This window comes from Gossypium arboreum, chromosome 11 (genome assembly GCF_025698485.1).
Source record: "Gossypium arboreum isolate Shixiya-1 chromosome 11, ASM2569848v2, whole genome shotgun sequence".
In the NCBI taxonomy this organism is placed as follows: domain Eukaryota; kingdom Viridiplantae; phylum Streptophyta; class Magnoliopsida; order Malvales; family Malvaceae; genus Gossypium; species Gossypium arboreum.
Window position 1 is genome coordinate 21,066,156 of NC_069080.1, and position 25,024 is coordinate 21,091,179.

The 25,024-nt window shown below is 31.5% G+C and overlaps 1 protein-coding gene and 1 long non-coding RNA gene across 4 annotated transcripts; one reads left to right on the plus strand and one right to left on the minus strand.

The window, feature by feature from the left end:
* Positions 1 to 4: 4 nt before the first annotated feature.
* LOC108471440 (cytochrome b561 domain-containing protein At4g18260-like) lies at positions 5 to 3,605 on the minus strand. Of its 3 annotated transcripts, none has more exons than XM_053022340.1 (4): positions 3,361 to 3,599; positions 3,102 to 3,266; positions 1,126 to 1,274; positions 5 to 657 (listed from the first exon to the last, which is right to left on the minus strand). In XM_053022340.1, exons 1-4 carry the CDS (start codon positions 3,490 to 3,492, stop codon positions 357 to 359), a joined length of 747 nt encoding a protein of 248 aa, XP_052878300.1. In that variant the 5' UTR covers positions 3,493 to 3,599; the 3' UTR covers positions 5 to 356. The 3 variants fall into 3 exon arrangements, with proteins under 3 accessions (XP_052878300.1, XP_052878302.1, XP_052878301.1); XM_053022342.1 differs by having other exon boundaries at positions 352 to 466; positions 3,361 to 3,604; XM_053022341.1 differs by having other exon boundaries at positions 499 to 568; positions 3,361 to 3,605.
* An 8,601-nt stretch (positions 3,606 to 12,206) lies between these two features.
* LOC108473152 (uncharacterized) lies at positions 12,207 to 13,087 on the plus strand. Its single transcript, XR_001869667.2, has 2 exons — positions 12,207 to 12,408; positions 12,691 to 13,087. It is a non-coding gene; the product is annotated as an uncharacterized LOC108473152 (long non-coding RNA).
* The last annotated feature ends 11,937 nt before the right edge of the window (positions 13,088 to 25,024 follow it).

Here is a 25,024-nt window from a genome sequence, read left to right on the forward strand (position 1 = left end):
TAACTTATATGAATGGAAACAATAGCAAAATACCCTCAATAAAAAGTCTGATAGAAATTTCTGTTTACAAGTCTTATTATGTTCTAAAGACCAATCCTTCCAAAGAAAAAAAAAATCCAAAATATAGAAGAGAAAAAATAACAAAATTGTTACTAAGTAACAACAGCCAAAGCTCCCTTCTATTATTGTTTTTATCCATTATTATCCAATACAAATTTAATCACCATTCATAAACTCAATTTACATAATTCATAAGTGAACCTTACATATATGAACGATGATGATCCATGTATTGGGAAATAATGGATTAGTTATTAACCCGTGATGATTACTTATTTTTTAACCCAAACCTTTTTTTAGTAGTTGATTCCACGACCATATTCTCTTGTTCTGAAAGGGTAGGGTCTTATAGGTTCACGGCGCACAAACGATGGTTGCTTTTGTGACTGTAAATACGACCATTTATCTTGAAACAGATAAATGAAAACAATCAAACAAATCTCAGCAGTCAAAATTATGGTCCAAAGCTTTGTGCTTGCTGATGTCTTTTCATGCAATGCTCCCAATCCTGTGTAAATGTTGATTACACCTAAAATACACACCGCAGTTCCTAGTAACCAATGTGCAATAAACCATGCACTTCTTCCCTTGGATCCCCTAAACATAATGCGTTATAAATGCTTCAATTTTACACTCTATATGCCAAAATGCAAGCTTATTTAGGGTGTGCTTGGTTGAGTAGAAAAGTGAAGGGATAAGAGGAGAGTGATAAAATGAGAAGAAAGAAAATAAGAGAAATAATCATTTTCATCTTAATATATAAAATTAATCCTTCTAAAATGAAATGATGAGAGGAGAGAAAATGAAATAGAAATGTATGTTAGTTCAAAATTATTCATTTTTCAAATATTTTATTTTCTTTCTTTTTTAACTCTACCGAGCAATGTATTGAAAGAAAAAAATATTTTTCTTTCCATTTTTTCATCCTTCCCATTAAGTACAGTTATGAAAAGAAAAAATATGTTTTCTATCACCTCAATTTTCCATCTTTCCAATTTTTTTACTACTCTATCAAACAAAGCTTTAGGGCTAAATTACAAGGGCAAATCATATACGAAGGTTTACCTGCATGAACGTAGAGCCCCGGTTAAAGCTTGCAACCATATGATACCATATAAAGCTACCCCTAGTCTTTGGTGATGATTGTTGAAGGAGTTGTTGAAATTTTTGATGGACATGATTGCTCCTATTGTAACTAGAAGTACAGAAAGTATCTGCTCAACATAAATTTTACTGTTATCCTTAATATTTAATATTTGTAAATATCAAAATTATAATAAAAAAATTGATCCGTGATTATATCAATAATCTTTAAATAATTATGCATCCGATTTAAATAACAATCACAAGAAGTTATTTTAATTTTATGATTTCAATTTTTCTTATGGTCGATATTTACCGTAATACTACCCAAATGGCTATGATTCATAGCGGTTAAACACGTGATGGTAAACTACATGTATATACTCTATATATTCTAACTTATGAATAATTTTATTTTATATCATAAATTATTTTTAAAATATAATTTAAAAATCATTTTTATGATTGCAATAACTGTGATAACACTAGCAAAAGAAACATGATTTAAAACATGTTGTACAAAAAATAACCATGTTCACATTGACGAAGGTAGGATTTTTTTAGTAAAATTAAATTATATAATTTTACGATAATAAAAAATATATTTTCATCATTTTAATAGCTTATATATTTATAATTTTTAAAGATTTAAATTAAATTTTATTATTTTTAAGGGTTAAAGTGTAATTTTATCATTACTAATTTAAAATTTTATAAATTATAAATAAATTTAAATTAATATTTTCTCATTTTAGGGGCAGTCCTTGCTAGACCCCTCATTCTGCCCTTCATATTCACAACAGCTATTTAAATTATCATACAAATATCTAGTCTATTTATGGATTTATATTATATTCAAGTAAATAACTAAATTCACCTTATTGAAAAATGACCAAAAGGCTCTACTATTTAAATTATCATATGAAAATCTAATCCATTTATTTTGGTTTTAAATTAATTTTCATAGTTATTATTATTTGTTACATTTTAGATTTTATTATTTAAATAATACAAAAAATTATTTAGGAAATTAGGGTGGGAGAAAATTATTTATATAAATGAGTTTAAATAAATAGTAAATACTGATATCATCAATTTGTCAGGTGACATCATTTAAAAAATTAATATTTTAATAAAAATAATTAATATAATTTAAAATAAATAAATAATAATATTTTAATAAAGAGTATCGCTATGCAGGAGTTTTAATTTTATATTTTTTAAAAGAGGGTGTTGTCTTCCTACATAGCTAGACTCTTAAATTAAAATATTATTTTTATAAGTTCATTTGACAGATTAATAACATCACTTCTTACAATTCATTTTAATCTATTCTCGTAAATAATTTTTTCTCACCCTAATTTTATAAATAATTTTACATATTATTTAAATAAAAAACTCAAAAGTACGATTTTTATTGTTAAATAATAATTATGACCTTTCAAAATAATAATAATAACTATGAAAACTAAAATAAATCTACAAAAGATAGATTTGAGAAAATTTTCTAAAATTTAATTTTATCATTTCAATAAAAATATTTTTACATAAAAATTAAATCAAATATTTGTAAAATGATTGGCCTGTTATTGCCACTCTCAAGTTAAAGTTTTCTTGGTTTTAATTGGATATGAAGAAACTGTGAGGGTAGACATATATCTTAATGCCACGAATCACGCTTCTTATACATAGAAATTCTCTTTTTGCTTTCTCTTTTGTTATCATTGAAAAAGCTAAAGGGTTATCCAAATTAAGCTTTGATACTATCATTTTCCAACTCAGCTGAGATACCATTAGTTGTAACACAAATTATAATATATATACGAGTTAATATTTCATTCATTAATATTATATAATTTTATGCATAATTAATAAATTATATTGCAATATATACAAAATTATATGCCAATAATGCATCATATATAAATTATATATCTAAACGTAAAAGATGAACTTGCCTGTGACACTGCATGAACATAGAAAAGAACTTGATGTCTCGTCCCACATTCTTCTTCTTTGTTCGACATTCTAATAGCAAGTATCCCAACAGGCACCAGAAACCCCATTGATGCCCAAAGGATAATCCCATGCAATATAATCTCAAACATCAGTTTATGACTCACCTGTGTGAATTCTCAAGCTTCAGACTAGGTGATTCCAAAGAGGATTAAACTCCATCAATTGAAAGCTTCAAAGTTAACAACATGAATAGATTACCTTAGGAATGTTGTCTTTATCGTTTGTATTGCTGCCATTAATGGATTCCACATGTTGTTGAGATGAGCTGACAAACGGTAGAACAAGTATGACTATAAGAGCTATAGACATGGTGAAAAAAACCAGTTGCATTATTGTTTTAACAAGTGAAAGATGAATGTATGTTGATGTTGAAGCTTCTGAATTTGAAGTCTGTGATGGGACATTAAGTAGCAGTGAAATACAGTGTAGGGCAATGGTGAAAAAGTGTCGTCAATGTTGTGATGATAAGCTGACTACTTGAAAAAGAATGTGGGGGAATGGGAATAGATTGCAACTTCAAATTTCAACCATGTGGGGGGTTCACTTCTAGAATATTATTATCATAATCGATCCTTGATTGGAACTGGTTTACCACTTTACCCTGAATGCATAACATTACTATTACAACGACTGCAAGGAGAAACTATGAATCAACTTCAATTTGATATTAAGTCGAGAAGATAACCATTCTGTCAAATCTCGTCGGTTAAGCTTCCTCTTTGTTAATAATTTGTTATTACCATAAATTCAACCGAGCTGTTAGAAGATCATATCTGCATCATGAAATGTGGAAAACTGGTTTGGTTTCGATGATTGCTTACAAATTCCAAAAGCAAATAGTAAATGATGTAAATGTATAATAATGAATGTTGGTTCGAATGATAAGAAGATAGATTTTAGTTCAAATTAATGTTGAAAGAATTTACTTCCATTTAAGAGTTTGACCTAATTCGATTTTAAATTTAGTTAGATTTCAATATAAACAAATAAAAATATATATATAAAAATTTGTATTTGATGCACTTTCTATAGATAAATTTATACGATACTATCATTTAAATGAAAGGAAGAATGGAAAACTACGTGTGGGTTGTGTTACATTGTGGCCCTCTTCATCTCTCTTCATCATATAGTTAATGCACTCAATTCCTTTAGGGCCCGTGATTATTATTTGGAACTTTTTCTTATTCAAAATAAACAACAGAAATACTAGCAGTATTAAGTACTGTGTTTTTTAGCTAGGGCCCTTCCTAAAGATGTGAAAAAGATGAGTTTGATGGAAGTCATTCAGCAAAGTCATGCAATCAGTCACAATAAGATGAAGCAACAATTTTTTCAGATAAATGTTGTTGATGAAACAAATAACAGAGGTGGGATCCAGTTCAATAAGGAGGTTAGAGATATTAAGTTGGTTAGTAAGAGAGACCATCACGAAGTTCCCATAATTCAACCATGTTTTATATTTATGAGTGAACCGATAAAACTTAAGAGGTGGTAGAAGAGTTGAGTAATTATGGTGAAATATATATATTTCCAGAACTTCCATTTTATAGACAATATCTTCCGTGGAATACCTTTTCATTTTTATAATAGTAAACTGTAGTTCTTGAGTAAATTGAGATAATTTTATTCTCAATTATAGAGCTAATTTCATCTGCATCAACTAAGGGCTTCCCATTTTCAAGCAGAAACTGGGAGTTTTTTGTTTTTTTGTTTTTTTTAACTAACCCAAAGCATCCAAGACTAGTAGATATGTTAAAACTGCTGAATCATACATGCATTGGTCCCCCAGCACCGCTTTAATGTTCTATTAACTTGGAAAGTGCTTCTCTTCGGACTAGTTAGCTTAGGAAATTGAAATAGATAATGATCTAACGATAAGTTGAAGTGTGAGAAATATTTGAATATGGTATATGGGTATAAAAATTTAATACCAAGAAACTTATACAAGATTGACCTAAATAAGTTATCTTCAAAATATTAATATGAAACTATTAAGTTTATAATGAAAGAATAGAATTGTTATTAACTTATGATTAATTTTAGCATGTTTCTAAGTATGTTTAATTTTCATTTTAATCCTTTTACTATGCTGAAATTTAAAATTAATACAATTATTTTAATTTGACATAAATTCATCCATAACTTTTATAATCAATTAAATATTTTTATTTTTTTCTCAAATTACATCATAAGTGACTTTAATGACGTAATTAAAGTATTATCAATTTACTTCTATTAATAATATTATAAAAATAAATTATCAAATTATATAAAATTAAAATAAATAGACTAAATTACAAATTTTAGCATAAAATGAATTAAAACCATAATTACATTATTAAACGTGGTGCCAATGATTTCCATTGTGATTGTAACATGAGCATGTAACTTACAATTATTCAACCAAAATTCAAAATTATATTAGATTTATCGAATTAAAATAAGTTATAATATTTAGAAGTATTTTAGTCTTTTTATTTTAACAAAACCAATTAAATTATGCATCTATTAAGATTTGAACCCGCACTAATTAGATTAATAAAACATTAAATTTACCACTCAACTAAAACTTCATTTTAATTTGTTTTATGCATTTTATTTTAATCTTGACAAATTATTATCGTCATTAGTTGCATATCTATACTATTTATGAAGTGTTTTAATGAGTTGGTGTCACAAGTCAAATTGACACTAACTCACAATTGTTGACAAAATCATGATATATAATTGTAGTGTATTTACTGTTATTTATCTTATGTATTTATGTATTTAAATTTTGTTTTACACAATTTAATCTATTTTTTATTTTAACATTGTACATATTTAATGTGTTATTATGACCAATTGGTTCCAAACCATACGTTTCATTATTTATTGCATGTTATTTTTAAACACACATCTATGTTCTAAATCCATAGTTTCCACACACGGGTGTGATAAGATTTCTAATCTTATGTTATGAACTTCTATCTAATCTTTTTATTATATATATACGTATATATATGTATATATATATTTCTTTTTTGTATTTTTCATGTCTGTTTTACTGTCATGTTTGGGGTTAGAGGTTGCTCCTTCCAACAATGTTATCTTCAAGTTACAAATATGTGTAATTTCCTTGAAAGTACAATATACTTTACGATTGTATCCAACACTTGATGGTCATACTCGTATGGCGTTGTGATGATGATCTGATCAAATATGAGAAATATGTAAATATGGGGTATATCAAATTTAATTCTTATTTAATCAAATTTAATAATAATAAAAAGTTATACAAGTTTTACCTAAATAATTCTCATCTAAGTTCTCTTCACAATATTAATTTGAAACTATTAAGTTCATGATGAAAGAACAGAATTGTTATGAACTAATAATTAATTTTAGCATGTTTCTAAGTAAGCTTAATTTTCATTTTAGTCCCTTTATTGTATTGAAATTCAAGATTAATACATTTATTTTAATTTGACATAAATTGATGCTCAACTTTTATAATATAATTAAACATGTTTAATCAATAATAAATTGACATGTTAGCCCGTTTAAATATATTATTTTCTAAAAATCACATCATGAATAACTTTAATGACGTAATTAAAGTATTATTAATTTAGATCTATTAATAACATTATAGAAATAAATTGTAAAATTATATAAGATTAAAATAAAAAATTAAATTACAAATTTTAGCATAATAAGTAGACTAAAACCATAATTACACCTTCTAATTATTACTCATAGTAACAATGACAAGTTGTTATATATCTATACTATTTATTAAGAGTTTTATTTAGTTTGAGGTGACACCAACTTATTAAAACACTTAATAAATAGTATAGATAATGTTGTTGATTGAGTTGGTGTCACAAGTTAACTCGACACTAACTCACAATTGATGACAAAATCATGATAAATAATTGTGGTGCATTTAGTATTTTTTATCGATGTATTTATGTGTTTAAATTTCGTTTTACACAATTTAATATATTTTGTATTTAAATATTATACATATTTAATGTGTTATTATGATTAATTAATTTCAAACCAGACGTTTTATTATTTATTGCATGGTATTTTTAAGCATACATATGTGTTCTAAATTCGTAGTTTCCACACGAATACTCGTGTGATGGAATTTCTAGTCTTATGTTATGAATTTCTATGTACTTTTTTTATTATATCTTTTATTGTATTTTTCATGTTTGTTTTATAATCTAATTATTCCTTCCAATAATATTATCTTCAAGATATGAACATGCGTTCATTCTTTTAAAGTACAATATATTTTATAACTGTACTTAACACTTGATGATTATTCTGAATAAAACACTTTTCGTCTTAACTAAACTCTAATTGAAATGGAATATGAGTTGTTGTATGATGGGGGGACAAATAAAATTCAACATCATTAGCATTAACATTCCACTCAAGGGTTTATTAACATGATTCAATCATAACTATTTTCTAACATTTGTTGGCATAGCTAGCATTGCCTTTCCAACCCATAATCATGAAGCTGAAAGAAAATGATACTGCACTTTTAATTGGGTAAGGAATTGAAATTCCAAAAGACAAATAAAGCTAAAAACTTTAACTTAATTCTAAAACTTTCCATAGATATAAACATTGCAAGATGCCGTATTATTAGTCGAAAAATACAATAGAATAAAAAAAAGGGAAAAATGAACACAGAATTTATGGAAAATTATAAAAATATAAAATATAGGAGCATAGCATAAGAAAATGCAGAAATACATGAAATATATTCATAATCATACAATGATTACTTAATTCCTTATGAGAAGTTATGATTATCGATTCTCTAGCTCCTTTGATTGGAACTGTCCAACTACTTGTAACAAGGAAGGTCTTAAGTTCAGCAATGAATGATGATAGTTGATAAGAAAATTATTAGTATGGCGACAAATAAGTTGATAGATTGTGTTTTTGGATTCATTAATGAGTTGAATAAATCAGATCTAAGGTTGGGTTAATTTTACAAGTCAATAACCTAATGATGACTCAAATGTAAATTAATCTAAATAAAAAGTTATAAACACAAATTAAACAGAAGTAATATGGGTACTATAAATAGTTTTTTTTTTTTTAATTTATAAAATTAGAGTAATTACTTTTTTACGCTTACATTTCCTAATTCCTTAGGAAGGGCTGTTTTAGTCTTGAATCCCATCACGGATTGATTTTACTTCTTGAAATTTTTGTCAAATCTCATTGAATTTAGATGTTGATCTTGTGTACATACGTTGCCTAAATTGTTTTAGGTGTTTGCCAGAAGCAAGCCCATATATTTAGCATTCTCTTGCTTGGGCTTCTAAAACACCCAACCCAACGCCAAACACAACGCTTCCATGAAGGATGGAAGTGAAATTTGTCTTTCAACAACCAAAAATTTATCAACTTTGCATTTTAGTTTTTCTATTGAAAAATTTTGGTAAATTAGCTCGTTAGATGACTGAATAAAATAGTTCCTCTATTAAAATTTGGCATTTACATATAAGGTATATAATAAATTTAGTCATCAATCTTTAAACATTTATTCAATTTGACCCTTACTCTTTTATTGGAAGTAAATTAAAAAAATTAATCTATTAAGCCTAAAGGGTCAAAAAGGAATTAGTAACAAATTTTAAAACAATCAATTAAGCCCTTTTAAATTTTAAAATTATTAAAAATCATAAAAGTTATAAACAAAACTTATAAATTAAAAAAGTTATAAATTTTTATAAAAATTAACAATGTTGACCCACTAAAATCTAATTATATAAGATTTTTAAAAAAATTGACCCTCATCTTTTTATTGGATTGAAATTGTTATTTTAATAAAAATTATAATTTTAAAATTTTATAACTTCTTTTTTATAAATTTTCTTTATAATTTTATGATGTTTTAAATAATTTTAAAATTTAAAAGTGCTTAATTGATTTTTTTAAATTATTACTAATTTACTTTTAAAATTTTCTAATTTATTCCCAATAAAATAGTGGAGGTCAAATTGAATAAATTTATAAAGGATGAAGACTAATTTTGTTGTTATACCTTATATATAAACAAGAAAACAAACATTTAAAGTGCAAATTTAATGGAGGAGCTATTTTGCTCACTCATCTAATGTATAGGGATAATTTGTTTATTTTTTTGTAGAAAAGTTAAAATGCAATCTATGGTATAGTACAACAGGGTTTGTAGTATTTTTTACCTATAAGTAACATGTTTAAGAGGAAAAAGCTTTATAAGTGAGAGAAAAAAAACCTTAGTATCAATTTTATTATTATAGTAGTGGATGTCCATTAGAATAAGAAGTTTGGTATACTTTAGAACTTCAATGTCACTTAGAAATAGAATTTTATATCATTTATATTTCTTATATTTATAAATATAGACTTCAGAGAAGCAATGTAAATATCACATCAATGAATAAATTAAATTCATTTTGCTCTATTTATTCTCATATTTCTATTGTTCATTACTTTCCTTCTTTATTTAAAACAGAACTTAAACTATTTTTCATAAAACTCGTGTATTTATTTGGGTTAGTTTAATAGTTTACCAAATTTCAGTGAGATTTTGACAACATTGATGGTACCAAAATGATATGTGTGGCATCCATTTTGGTTAAGTAATTTAAGAGAATAATTTTTGAACTTTTTTTTTGGGGGGATGGGGTATGACAGTTTCGAATAACCAACTTTGATGCACTAGAAATCCATCTTTAGGTGTTTATTTGTTTCAAAAAAATTTATTTTTTTTATAGTGCAAAGTTTGTACTTTCATTTGGTATTGTTATCTCGATTATATGAGTCCTATGTTAAAAGATATGAGACTCTAAAGTAGGTTAGTCGAAACTGTTAACCCAAATAAAAAAATCTATGCAAAATACGATGATTTCTTATATCTTCACTTTGAAACTTAGACTTTTGGTAACCAATTTTGACAAAACAAATTTTGAAGTTTTAATATTACATTTAATATTTAAATTCATGTGTCGAAACCATTTTTTAAAGGGAGGTTCGAAAAACAGTGATCGACTTTTTTAAAAAAACGAAAATGAGAGTCGCCATCAATCTTTTGAAGTGTGATTGGATCACTTTATAAAATGCTTTGGTCTACGAAATTACGAGAAGACAGGTTCAAGAGTCGGTTACGTTCGAAGAAGGGTTAGCACCCTCGTAACGCCCGAAATTGGTACCAAATTGAATAATTAAGTCTTAATGTCAGAAATTTGAAAGAATTTAGAAATGAAATTTCCTTAAAACCGTAATATTTTAAATTAAAAGTATCAAGATTCATTTGCTTCAAAAGAGTACAAACATCACATCCAGCATGATTGGATACGATATCTTTAAACTTTTGTAACTCAATTCATCTTGTGATTTGTAAAAAATTTGTTTAGAAGGATATTTTAGATATTTAGACAAATGAGAAATCGCAACCCAGCATGTTAGGATACTACTTCTCGAATTTCTAAATATCGAAACATTGCCTTACTTTTTTAAAAAAAATCCTTTTGAAATGAGATATTTTTTGTTTTGAGAATGATGATGTATTTTACATTTTACAAGAAATTAATATTTAATAAACCTAACTATATAGTACATGTTTTATCATTTTATGCAAATATAGTATAAAGAGTAATAAATAATGACATAAATTATACAATATACATTATCACTTTATGCATATATCATCGAAATAACATAAATATTCATGCATTATTATTACATGCAAAATGCAACATAGAACATTATGAATTCAATGATATAAATTGCATAATACATATATATATCAACATTTCATGTAAATGTACGTTAAATCAACATAAATGATTGAATTTCATGCAAATATACAAAAACAAATGATATTTGAAATTTAATTTACTAAACAATATCAAAATAAAAGAAAACAAAAAAATAAATGAGTAAATTAAAATCTATAAAATATAAATCAAATAAAAACAAGATATTTAGAAATCTATTGAATAATATAAGAAAGATTAAATTGAACCCCTTTTTAAAATGATATATACATATATAGATTATATTATAGGGTATAATAACTATATAAAATGTACTAAATATTGATATTATATTTATTTAAAAATATTTAAAATGTATATAGTTAATAAATAATAAAATAGTGTATACTTTATAAAATATATAGTGTATAACATAATTTACAAATCAAATATAATAGTATAAATCATATGATAAATAATATAAAATATATATGATAAAATGTATATAATACAATATATATATAAAATAAAGAAAGATATTATAAAGAATAATATATAATAAAATATAATATGTAATAAAAAATATATAGATATAATGAAATATAATATGATAAGAAATATATATAAAATATAATAATAATATAACAAGTATTTTACATATAAAAATATAGTAAGATAAATAATACATAATAAAAATATATAACGTATACTAAAGTATAAATATAACAGAATAAATAATATATATAAATATATTATAAAAATTTAAAGAAATGTGTAATAATAATATAATGGATAATAAAAATAATATGTACCATTTTATATAACTAATATTTTAAAAAATTAATATATAAAGTATTTAAAAAAAATTAAAATTGAATTTAATTGAAGAATCAGGGGTTAATTGCAAAATAATAAAATTCTGGACTTGATTAAAACACGCACTGAAGGTCGAGGGACTCATTGGGTAATTCGACCCTTATCCCAAAATGACGTCGTTCTCTAGAACTGATTTTAATGACCTTCAGGACTAAATTGAATTAAATATAAGATGTTAGGGCCAATTTAAAAAATAAAATAAAATGAATTAGAAAATAAAAAAAACACAGAAGGACCAATTGGGAAATTATCCCAATTTACAAAAACACGCGGATCCTCCCCGGGTAACCGGGTCAACATGCTGATCCTCAGCTATAATACGACGTCGTTTAAAGCTTATTGGATTAAGCTAAAACGGCGTCGTTCTGTTAAGGCTATATAAGCCAAACTTAAAGCCCTGAAATCATTTGAAACCCGAGCTTAAAAAAAAAATTTAAAAATCCTCTGAAAGAGGAGAGAGGAAAAGGCCCTCCGGGCTCTGGCCTCTGCGAGCCATGCTCCGGTCATCGGGCACACACGCGCCCACGCGCCCACGCGCCACCGCCAACGCCAACGCCGCCATGTGTGGTGGCTAGAATTCGAAAAGCCTCGACTTTCCGATGCGATTCCAACAGTAAGCTCGTTTTTTATTTATTTTTATAATATTTGCATGCTATTCAGAGAAAGGAAAAAATATATCACCTCTACTCTCGATTGACTGTTGGTACTGTAACTTTGTAAAAACTTATGCTTTTTATTCAATCTTTTTGTGTGCTTTCCAAAACTGTCAGAATCCCCATTAATATCTTATTTGACTCAGGCTTTTATAGCCACTGTTTACAACATATTTTAGGGAGAAATCTTTTATTTCTTCCCATTTTTGTTTATTTACTACTGTTTCTTTCTCTTTTTGCAGGTATTCGTGAGGACGGTGTACCACCGGCGTTGATTTGGCCGTAAACCACGGCCTGATTCGAAGCCTGCAATCTCAGCTCGAACAGGCGCGTTGATTGCAGCGTGATTCGGGGCCAGAGTCCCAGGGTGAAACGAAAAGACGCGACAGTTGGGATTTTGGCAGTTGGAACATCGCGAGACAAATCGACATCTGATTGCGGCGCAAACCCTAACTAGGGTTCCCTGATGCTGAAGACAGATTGGGCCAATTATGCCGATTAAGTTTTAGGTTTAGAGTATCAGGGGTAGGGTGTAAATGGGTCTGCTGGGTATTTTAAGTTTTGGGCCTACGGGCTATTGGTATTTGGGCTCTGTATACGGACTGTTTAAATAAATAAATATTTATTTATTTATTTTAATTTTTTTTGTTTTAAGGCCCGGATAAATTTTGGTTATTACATCATGTTTTTACATGGCCGAAGGATCAAGTAAATCATGAGTTTGAATGGCTATAAGTCAAACAATAAATTTCGGTTTGGATATACATTATTTTGTTAAAAGTCATATTAAACTGAGTTTTATTAATTTATTGAATTTTCTTAGACATATATATATTTAAATAAATTTGTTCTACTCAACTTTGTTGTAAAAACTTATAAAACACAATTAATAACTTTATATAAAATTGTAATTTTGTAAATTAATAATCCTTATCTATTCTATTTTATTTTTTTAGTATGTAATTTATTACTATATTTTTCTTCTTATTTTTGAAATATTACAATATCTATATATATTTAAATATTTTCTTTTTTCTAAAAAAATATTGAACAATTGTCACACAGTTGAAATGCCTCGGGAATACCACAGAAATTTGTACATTTTGAGCCTCTAATTTATTAATCGAATTCTGATTTTCATGTTTTATTCTTAAATTTTAGGCTACTAGAAGATTTGTGAAAATCGTTGTTTAAATATCAATTCAGTAGACCAAATAAGTGACTTGATACTCTTTTGGTGTTTAATTCCTCAAAAAAATCAAACTTCAATATTTTATGTCATATTTGGGATACATAATATTTTTATCCATGTTTTATGAAAATCGGGTTAAGCATGCTAGTATAATTATTTTTGGAGAAATAAGTAATCAGATTGTGCTTTTAGTATACTTATGTTACTCAAATTATGTTTTGGTGTATATATAATATGTTTTGAGAAAGTATAATATTGAATTATTTTTTTTATATGATGTTTTGTATAATTTGAAAAATTATGAGTAATCCAACTTTTATGATTTAGAATTTGCTTCTAATATGTTATGTTCCAACCCTGTCAATGGGGTTAAATGTTGGTCATGTCAACTTATATTTTGTATTTAGAGATTGGATTCAACCATGCCACCAGTTTAGAATAGTGGTTTTTGACCCATTGCCATTAGAGTGAATTGTGGTTTTTGTTTCAACCCATTCAATCATTGTCACCAATGTTAAGAGTGATATATATCTATTTATTGGTATTTTAAAAATTATTAATTTGTCTTTATTATAGTTTTAACATGAAATATACTTTGAATTATTTGTTATAGATTACTCATAAATATTGAAATTATATATTTTCAATAAAATATTGGCCTAAATGTTTTCCTACATGCTTAACCCCGACATGACAATTACTAAGTAATTAAACTCACTTCCTCTTTTAATACCATTTTTTTTTACAAGTTTTGACTTTGCTTGTGAACATAGGAAGTTTGGTGAGTTATGATTTAAGATATTATTGCATTTTTTAACAACTTTCAAGATATTTCAAAGTTTAAGATTTTCAATACTACTAAACCATTAAAAGTTTAAGTGGTATTTCAAGCTTTCTTAATTTACTACATAGCTTGAAGCTTATTTTCAAAATAAGAATTTTATAAATACTTTATAAGATTACCACCTTCTGATTTTTATTTTAAATTTTTTGGTTTATTTGAATTTTAGATAATTAGTGATCGCCTTACATATTCGAAAGGGCACATTCATGATGGATTTTATTTGATAAGGGCAATAGACTAAGATCGTATTCGAGTTGTTCAACTCGAAAAAAATTCAGATCTGACCTAAAAAAAACTAAACAAATTTGGAAAATAAAGAAAAAAAAATAAATTAAAAGAATAAATTCAAGAACAAGAATAAAGATTCAAAACAATAAATAAAAAATATAAATTAAAAAGTGGAAGATGGATCGAATAAACCGATGGGTATGATAGGTAGATGGGTAAATTTTCGATTGAACCTTTGAAAAAGATTTTTGACAAATTCAATCACTAGGTCTAACCAACCCCTTAGGGTCAAACCTTAATAAATTCGAGGGTGAAGAGTTCTCCTATGACTTCAAAGAGAAAACTAAGAAGAAAACTTACTTCTAAATAAACAAAAGAGAAATCTCATAAAGAGAAATAACTCAAAGAGTTGAAATTTTATTAATCAAGATGTATGTGAATCAATAATGAAGAGGCTTTTGTATAGGTTAGTTAATTACATAACTTTCTTGTTAACTAAGAAATATAAAATTTTAAGCGACTTAAAATACTTAAAAATCTTAAATTTTGAAATAAATAAACAATAAAAATATAAAATCTAATAGATACAATATTAGGCTAATATGTAGCCAAAATTAAACCTAAAAATCGAACCTAATATGATTTAAACTAGAATTAAAACCTGAAACTCGTAATTTCTCGTAATAATCTCATCCAGATATTCTGCTTGTGCAGTTTTCATTAAAACAGTAATAACTTGAGCTTGCGAACTCGAAATCAAGTGATTCAAAGTGTGTTTCGAGTCTAAGATATATCTCTTCGAACTTGTAACACCCCAAACCCGGCCCAGACGTTATGACCGGATCCGACATGCCACATCGAAGCGTTCAAAACATTTTATATTGTTGATCCAGAAAAACTTACTTAGTGTTTTAAAAGATAATTTCATTATAGGTTAAAGTGAATGGAAGCTGTGCACCAGGTAGGAACCGGAAAAGAGGTGGTGAGTCCATCGGATTGCTTAAGTACCAAGCTCCATTCGGATCCAATCCTAGACATGCATACTGCCATTGCCACACCTTAACGTCATGGATATTTCTAGGAAACCGATTTGATTAGGTCATTTTTAGGAAAAGTGATTAATTTTGGAAAATACTTTCATTGCGGAAGCTTTACATGTTGTCGTGTTATTTTGAAATCAATTGTTGTTTTTGAAAACGCGCCCCAAAGCTATCCAATTTCAACAGTTAAAATAAGTAATACCTATCTTAGTAATACATATTAAAACCATCAAAAATAATTAAGCGGCCTTATTACATTTAAAAACCCAAAACTTCAAACGTAAATAAAAGGATGTCCAGTTCACGGAAGAAAATCAAACTTTCGAGCGGGTGGCCACTCCAATTCCCTCACGACTCCAAGCCCACTATGGTTGGGGATTACTGCGTGGATGAAAATAAAAGGGGTGAGTTTGGGGAAACTCGGTGTGTAAAATAACCTAACCATAGTCTAAATCAACTCAACCCACAGAAACAGAATAAGTTGGCCTTAGCCCAGAACAGAAATTCAGAATAAAGCCCATAGGCCCATAATGAACAGAACAGATATTACATGTTTATGCAGAAACCCAACCCAGATTCATCCATAACACCCCCGTACCAGCCTTACACAATGTGGGGAGACTACTCGACCCACCCAACCGCTACACACCACGAAATCGCAGCGAGGTGCGGATATTGTGACAAAGTCACCAGATATGATATTGTGGCGAGCCACCGATCAGATATATGTGGCGAGCCAAGCAGATCGAGATAATCGTGGCATAGCCACGGAAGCAGATATATGTGGCGAGCCACCGGATCGAATAATTGCGGCATAGCCACCGGACGCTTCCTCCATAATATAACCCATGTCCCCATGCAGCAGATATATAATCATGGCATACATCATACGTAATCGATCGTCATGCTTTTCGGTCAAAATTAACCCTAGGGGTATAACGGTAATTTTGCACCTAGGGGTATAACAATAATTTTCCATATATAGGGGTATTATAGTAATTTAGCTGCTTTTAGGGTTTTCATGCATATCCTAACTAATTACGTACTATCAGAACACTTACCACGCATACTTACCGAATTGGGCCCGTTGGCCCATGAACCCGATCTTTGGCCCATTAAGCCCAAATTATCAAAATGTACGAAATCGCGTCTTTGCAGTTTATTACTTTAGATTACCAAATATACAAACCCAACTACCTTACGAGCATTCGCACACTCGCAAATTTCCAAAATCTCGACTTTTCGGCATTTCGCTTTTCGGCTTTTGCCAATCTAGTCTATGAGAGGTGTCGAGTTACACACCTATTTATGACGATATCGACGAGATCCACACACGAACGCCTACAATTGGATTACTAACACGTTAATCTAACTATTCAAATACGAACTACGATTAACCCCTTACAATATTCGCCAACCACACCTACAGATCGTAGTAAGCTTATAAGAAATCAATAAGCAACTCATTAACAATTTTTTTGTCAATGTTTACCACATAATCAAAATTTCACTGCAAGCTGTCTTCCTGAGCAACAGTCACTAAATCATTTATAACTGGAGCTACGAAACTCCAAATCAAGTGCCGTTAATTTTCCCTAAAAATAGACTCATATATCTTCTATCCATAAAATTTTCAGAATTTTTGGTTTAGCCAATCAATACCAAATTTTTCTCAAAGTTTCCCATGTTTCACTGTTTGACTAATCTGACCACTCTTCATTACGAATCAAATTTCTCATTGTACAGAATTCAAAATATGTTCTCGTTTATTCCATTTGAAACTAGACTCATTAAGCTTTAATTACATAATTTATGCAGCTTCTAACTCATCTCCCACAATTTATGGTGATTTTCCAAATTCACGTTACTACTGCTGTCCCAAGCAGATTTATTACCAAATCACTCTTTCACACCTAACTTGCATGCTTGTTATTTAAACATGTATATCACCAATCAATCATCACATATCTATGATTTTACTTAAGTATAATCTCCATTTCATCATTTTAAAGCACAACATGTTAGCCGATTTTTCCCCTTAGCATCTAAGGCACATGCATGCTCATTTGTTTGGCTCAACTTCACCTATCTTCCATTTTTCATCAAAAGAACATGAAACAACAACCATTTCCTTCATTTTAATTCATGACTAAATGCTCACAACACAACTAAAACTAAAATATGCTTCAAGAGTTAAGGTAGAATCAAGAAGAACTCATGAACCTCAAAATAAAAGCAAACTACCATGAACTTACCTTCAATTTTCTTCCCCAAGTGACCGAACATTCAAGAGCTTTCTCCTCTCCTTTCTCTTCTCTAACTTTCGGCTATGATGAACAAAGATGGACAAAACTTTGTTCTTTTCACCCCTTTTTCTTTTAATAAAATTTCATATTTCATCCATTTAATTCTTTAATACAAAAGACATGAAATTCTCATCATGGAATATTTACCTAACCCATTATCATGGAACATTTACCTAACCCATTATCATAAAACATTTACCTAACCCATTATCATAAAACATTTACCTAACCCATTATCGTAGAACATTTACCTAACCCATTATCAATTTGTATCAATTTGTACCATAAATTATGGATATCAAGTGCACATTTTGTCTACAACAACATGATGGCTGGCCACTTCATGTAAAATGGGAGGTTTGTCATGCAAATCCTCCTATTTTGCACTCCTATTTATTTGGCCACTTCAATTTAGCCTATAGTATTTTCAAACATTTTCACATAGGTCCTATTTAATAATTTCACCCCCTTTTTCTTATGGAACAAAAAAAATTAACTAAAATTGTCGGGTTCTATCTTAAGCTTGGGCCTTCTGGAGGCCCACTAACATAATTAAACCTATGCCAACATTCACAGAATTCCCGAAAATTGGGGTGTTACAACTCTACCCTCCTTAAAGAAATTTCGTCCTCGAAATTTACCTGATCCAACTAGTTGAGGGTATTGTTGACGCATAGTCTCTTCTAATTCCCAAATAGCTTCTTCCCTTCCATGATTACGCCAAAGTACTTTCACTAACGGGACAGATTTCTTTCTGAGAACCTTAACATCTCGAGCCAATATTTGCACAGGCTCCTCCTCAAAGGTCAAATCAGTCTGAACTTCAATTTCTGCAACTAGCAGGACATGAGCAGGGTCAGCACGATAACGCCTTAACATGGAGACGTGAAAAACATCGTGAATCCTGTCTAACTCTGGAGGCAATTCCAACTGATAAGCCACTGGGCCTACTCGCTTCAAAACCCGATAAGGCCCAATGAACCGCGGACTCAACTTGCCCTTCTTACCGAACCTTAATATCTTCTTCCAATGAGAAACCTTTGAGAAGACCATATCACCTATTGAGTACTCAATCTCCTTACGCTTCAAATCTGCATACGACTTTTGCCTATCAGATGCTTCTTTTAACCGGTCCCTAATTATTCTGACCTTATCCTCAGTATCAGCTACCAACTCTGGTCCAAGAACTTGTCGCTCTCCTAGTTCGGTCCAACAACTAGGTGTACGACACCTTCGTCCATACAGTACTTCATACGGTGCCATTCGAATACTCGCCTGGTAATTGTTATTGTACGCAAATTCTGCCAACGGCAAGTAATCCTCCCAACTACCTCGAAAGTCAATCACGCATCCCCTCAACATGTCCTCCAGAATCTGAATAACCCTTTCCGATTGACCATCAGTCTGGGGATGGAAAGCCGTACTAAAATTCAATCGCGTCCCCAACGCCTCATGCAACCTTTGCCAAAACTGAGATGTAAATCTGGGATCCCGGTCAGAGACAATTGAAACTGGGACTCCATGAAGTCGTACAATCTCCGCCACATACAGCTTGGCTAACTTTTGAAGCGAAAAGTCAGTACGTACAGGTATGAAATGGGCTGATTTGGTCAACCTATCCACAATCACCCACATCGAGTCTTTCTTTGATGGTGTCAAAGGCAACCCACTCACAAAGTCCGTGGTTAACCTCTCTCACTTCCAAAGTGGTATCTTCACCGGCTGTAACAGTCCAGAAGGTAATTGATGCTCAGTTTTCACTTGTTGGCATGTCAGACATTTTCCTACAAACTCCGTTACTTCTCGCTTAAGTCCATGCCACCAGTACAATTCTCGCAAGTCGTGATACAACTTATTCCCTCCAAGATGCATGGCACATAGTCCCCCATGAGCTTCCTTCAATATTGTTGCGCCTTAAATCGAGTCCTCGAACACAAATTCTTCCTCGGAAACACAAAACTCTATCACCATTTAAACCGAACTCGAAGTTTCCTTTCCTTAACTTGTTGAAAACGAGCAACCAAAGACTCATCTTCCAACCGCTTCCTTAATCTAGTCCACCCAGTTGGCCTTACTTGCAATTCACCAACAAGCGCCATCATCATACAGACTCAACGAGCAAACATTGCTCTCGGATCGAATCTGATTCTACGACTTAAAGCATCGGCTACTACATTAGCCTTGCCTGGGTGATACTCGATCGAACAGTCATAATCCTTAAGCAACTCAATCCATCTCCTTTGCCTAGGGTTCAGCTCCTTCTGAGTCAACAAATACTTAAGACTCTTGTAATCTGTGTATATAATACACCTCTCCCTGTACAAGTAATGTCTCCAAATCTTAAGTGCAAATATCACTGCCGCCAACTCCAAATCATGAGTAGGATAGTTCCCTTCGTGAGGTTTAAGTTGTCGTGATGCATATGAAACCACCTTACCCTCCTGCATTAACACGCATCCCAAACCCACGTGTAATGCGTCACTGTACACAGTAAAATCCTTTTCAAACGTCGGCTGAATCAACATAGGTGCTTCAGTCAGAACTTTCTTCAACTTCTCAAAAGCTTCCTGCTGCTTCTCAGTCCATACAAACAGTACTCCTTTCCTTATGAGTTTTGTCAGAGGTGCTGCCATTACAGAAAAACCTTCCACAAACCTTCTGTAGTATCCTGCCAGTCCTAGGAAACTCCGTATTTCCGACACTGACCTAGGCGGCTTCCACTCCAAAATCGCTTCAAATTTTTAAGGGTCTACCTTAATCCCCTCAGTAGAGACCGCATGTCCTAAGAAGGTTACCTCCCTCAACCAAAATTCACACTTGCTGAACTTCGCAAAGAGTTCCTTCTCCCTTAACACTCGCAGCACTATACGGAGATGCTCATCATGTTTCGCTTCAGTTTTAGAATATACCAGGATATCATCAATGAAGACGACTACGAATCGATCTAAGAATGGTTAGAACACCCGATTTATCAGATCCATAAATGCTGCAGGAGCATTCGTCAGTCCAAATGGCATAACCAAAAACTCGTAATGACCATACCGAGTCCTGAATGTCGTCTTATGGATATCCGCCTCCTTGACCCTTAACTGATGATATCCAGATCAGAAGTCGATCTTAGAAAATACAGAAGCTCCTCTAAGCTGGTCGAACAGATCGTCAATCCTTGGCAGTGGATACTTATTTTTAATCGTCAGTTTGTTCAACTGGTGATAATCAATGCACATCCGCATCCTACCATCCTTCTTTTTCATGAATAGCACCGGTGCTCCCCATGGAGACACGCTTGGCCTAATGAAGCCCCTATCCAACAACTCTTGAATTTGAGCCTTTAACTCTACTAACTCCTTCGGTGCCATCCTATACGGTGCGATGGACACGGGCGCCGTTCCAGGCAACAAATCTATTCCAAACTCAACTTCGGTTCGGAGGCAATCACGAAGCTCCTCGAAAAACATCTTGGAACTCTTTTACGGTCCTAACCTTATCCACTATCAGTCCCTCCTCTTCTGACTGACTTACAAATGCCAAATAGACCTCACAACCTTTCTGAATCCACTTTTCGACCCTTAATGCCGACACCACATTGGACAAATAATCCCTTCGCTCACCTATCACCATAACCTCCTCATCATTTGTGGTCCTTAACACTATTCGTTTAGCAGCACAATCCAGGGTCGCCTTATGCTTAACAAGCCAGTTCATTCCCAAAATGAGATCAAACTCTCCGAACGGTAACTCCATCAGATCTCCAGGGAAAATCCTACCTTGAGTTTCTAAGGGTACATCCCTATACAGTTTGTCTACCCTAACCGAGTGACCCAAAGGACTTAGTACAGATACCCCACTCACAATCTCCTCAAAGCAGTCCAAGTTGTCCATAATCCGTTCCGTGACCTCCAACCAATATTCCGCCACATTCGGGGCTATACCAGACACGCTCCTAAAGATCTTCGCTCCGTTAGCCCGAAGTCGTTCAGAAATAGATCCCCGAACTCCATTGCCCGTACTTGCCCCGGCAACCCTTTCTAGAACACGAAGCATTGCCTGTGACAGGGCATCATCCTCGGCACCGCGGTCATGAGACTCTACCTCTATTGCCAGTGGTACCGGTGCATCCACCGCCGACATATGTCCCAAAGACGAAGATCTCGCTCGAGCACTTCTTCAGCTCCGTCCACGGCCTCTTGTACTCATATTGTATTATCTTGATTACGAATTTTTATGCATCAATTAATATTCCAATGTTTATTACAGATGTTTTATGAATCGACATGAGTTCGAGTTTGTTTTCGCAGAATCAAGTCTAGCTACGCTTTGATCTCTTATCGATTTTCCTATGGTTTCAGTATCATCCTATCTAGAGTATCCTAATAGGGTTTCAGTACAGACAGATAATTTAGGAAAATATTCAGAAAAATTTAGAATAATACTTACAAGCTTAGGCCGGAGATTCGGAATGCCATCTTCTAAAGATCTAAATTTTGAAAATCGCGTTTTTCGTAAAAAAAAATTTGTTTTTGAAAATCTTTGTTTTTTTGTAAACCCATTCCACAGCAGAGTTGTTGCAACCTAGGCTCTGATACCACTAAATGTAACACCCCAAACCCGGCCTAGACGTTATGACCGGATCCGACATGCCACATCGAAGCGTTCAAAATATTTTATATTGTTAATCCAGAAAAACTTACTTAGTGTTTTAAAAGATAATTTCATTATAGGTTAAAGTGAATGGAAGCTGTGCACCAGGTAGGAACCGAAAAAGAGGTGGTGAGTCCATCGGACTGTTTAAGTACCAAGCTCCCTTCGAATCCAATCCTAGACATACATACCGCCATTGCCACACCTTAACGTCATGGATATTTCTAGGAAATCGATTTGATTAAGTCATTTTTAAGAAAAGTGATTAATTTTGGAAAATACTTTTATTGCGGAAGCTTTGCTTGTTGTCGTGTTATTTTGAAATCAATTGTTGTTTTTGAAAACGTGCCCTAAAGCTATCCAATTTCAACAGTTAAAATAAGTAATACCTATCTTAGTAATACATATTAAAACCATCAAAAATAATTAAGTGGCCTTATTACATTTAACAACCCAAAACTTCAAACATAAATAAAAGGATGTCCAGTTCACCAGAAGAAAATCAAATTTTCAGAATGGGTGGCCACTCTGAATTCCCTCACAGCTCCAAGCCCACTATGGTTGGGGATTACCTACGTGGATGAAAATAAAAGGGGTGAGTTTGGGGAAACTCGGTGTGTAAAATAACCCAACCATAGTCTAAATCAGCTCAACCCACAGAAACAGAATAAGTTGGCCTTAGCCCAGAACAGAAATTCAGAATAAAGCCCATAGGCCCATAACAGAACAAAACAGATATTACATGTTTATGCAGAAACCCAACCCAGATTCATCCATAACACCCCCGTACCAGCCTTACACAATGTGGGGAGACTACTCGACCCACCCAACTGCTACACACCACAGAAATCGCAGCGAGGCTGCTAGATATTGTGACGAAGTCACCAGATCTGAATATTGTGGCGAGCCACCGAAGCAGATATATGTGGCAGAGCCACCAGATCAGATAATCGTGGCATAGCCACCAGAACAGATATATGTGGCAGAGCCACCAGATCAGATAATTGTGGCATAGCCACCGGGACGCTTCCTCCATAATATAACCCATGTCCCCATGCAACAGATATATAATCATGGCATACATCATACAGAATCAGATCGTCATGCTTTTCAGTCAAAATTAGCCCTAGGGGTATAACGGTAATTTTGCACCTAGGGGTATAACAGTAATTTTCCATACATAGGGGTATTATAGTAATTTAGCTGCTTTTAGGGTTTTGATGCATATCCTAACTATTTACTTACTATTAGAACACTTACCGCACATACTTACCGAATTGGGCCCGTTGGCCCATGAACCCGATCTTTGGCCCATTAAGCCCAAATTATCAAAATGCGAAATCGCGCGTACTGCAGTTTATTACTTTAGATTACCAAATATACAAACCCAACTATCTTACGAGCATTCGCACACTCGCAAATTCCCAAAATACAGACTTTTCGGTATTTCGGCTTTTCGCTTTTGCCAATCTAGTCTATGAAAGGGTGTCGATTACACACATTGCTGACGATATCTTGACGAGATCCACACACGAACTGCCTACAATTGGATTACTAACACGTTAATCTAACTATTCAAATATGAACTACGTATTAACCCCTTACAATATTCGGCCAACCACACCTACAGATCATAGTAAGCTTATAAGAAATCAATAAGCAACTCATTAACAATTTTTTTGTCAATGTTTACCACATAATCAAAATTTCACTGCAAGCTGTCTTCTTGAGCAATAGTCACTAAATCATTTATAACTGGAGCTACGAAACTCCAAATCAAGTGCCGTTAATTTACCCTAAAAATAGACTCATATATCTTCTATCCATAAAATTTTCAGAATATTTGGTTTAGCCAATAAATACCAGATTTTTCTCAAAGTTTCCCATGTTTCACTGTTTGACTAATCTGACCACTCTTCATTACGAATCAAATTTCTCATTGTACAGAATTCCAAGTATGTTCTCGTTTATTCCATTTGAAACTAGACTCATTAAGCTTTAATTACATAATTTATGCAGCTTTAACTCATCTCCCACAATTTATGGTGATTTTCCAAAGTCACGTTACTGCTGCTGTCCCAAGCAGATTTATTACCAAATCACTCTTTCACACCTAACTTGCATGCTTGTTATTTAAACATGTATATCACCAGTCAATCATCACATATCTATGATTTTACTTAAGTCTAATCTCCATTTCATCATTTTAAAGCACAACATGTTGGACGATTTTTCCCCTTAGCATCTAAGGCACATGCATGCTCATTTGTTTGGCTCAACTTCACCTATCTTCCATTTTTCATCAAAAGAACATGAAACAACAAC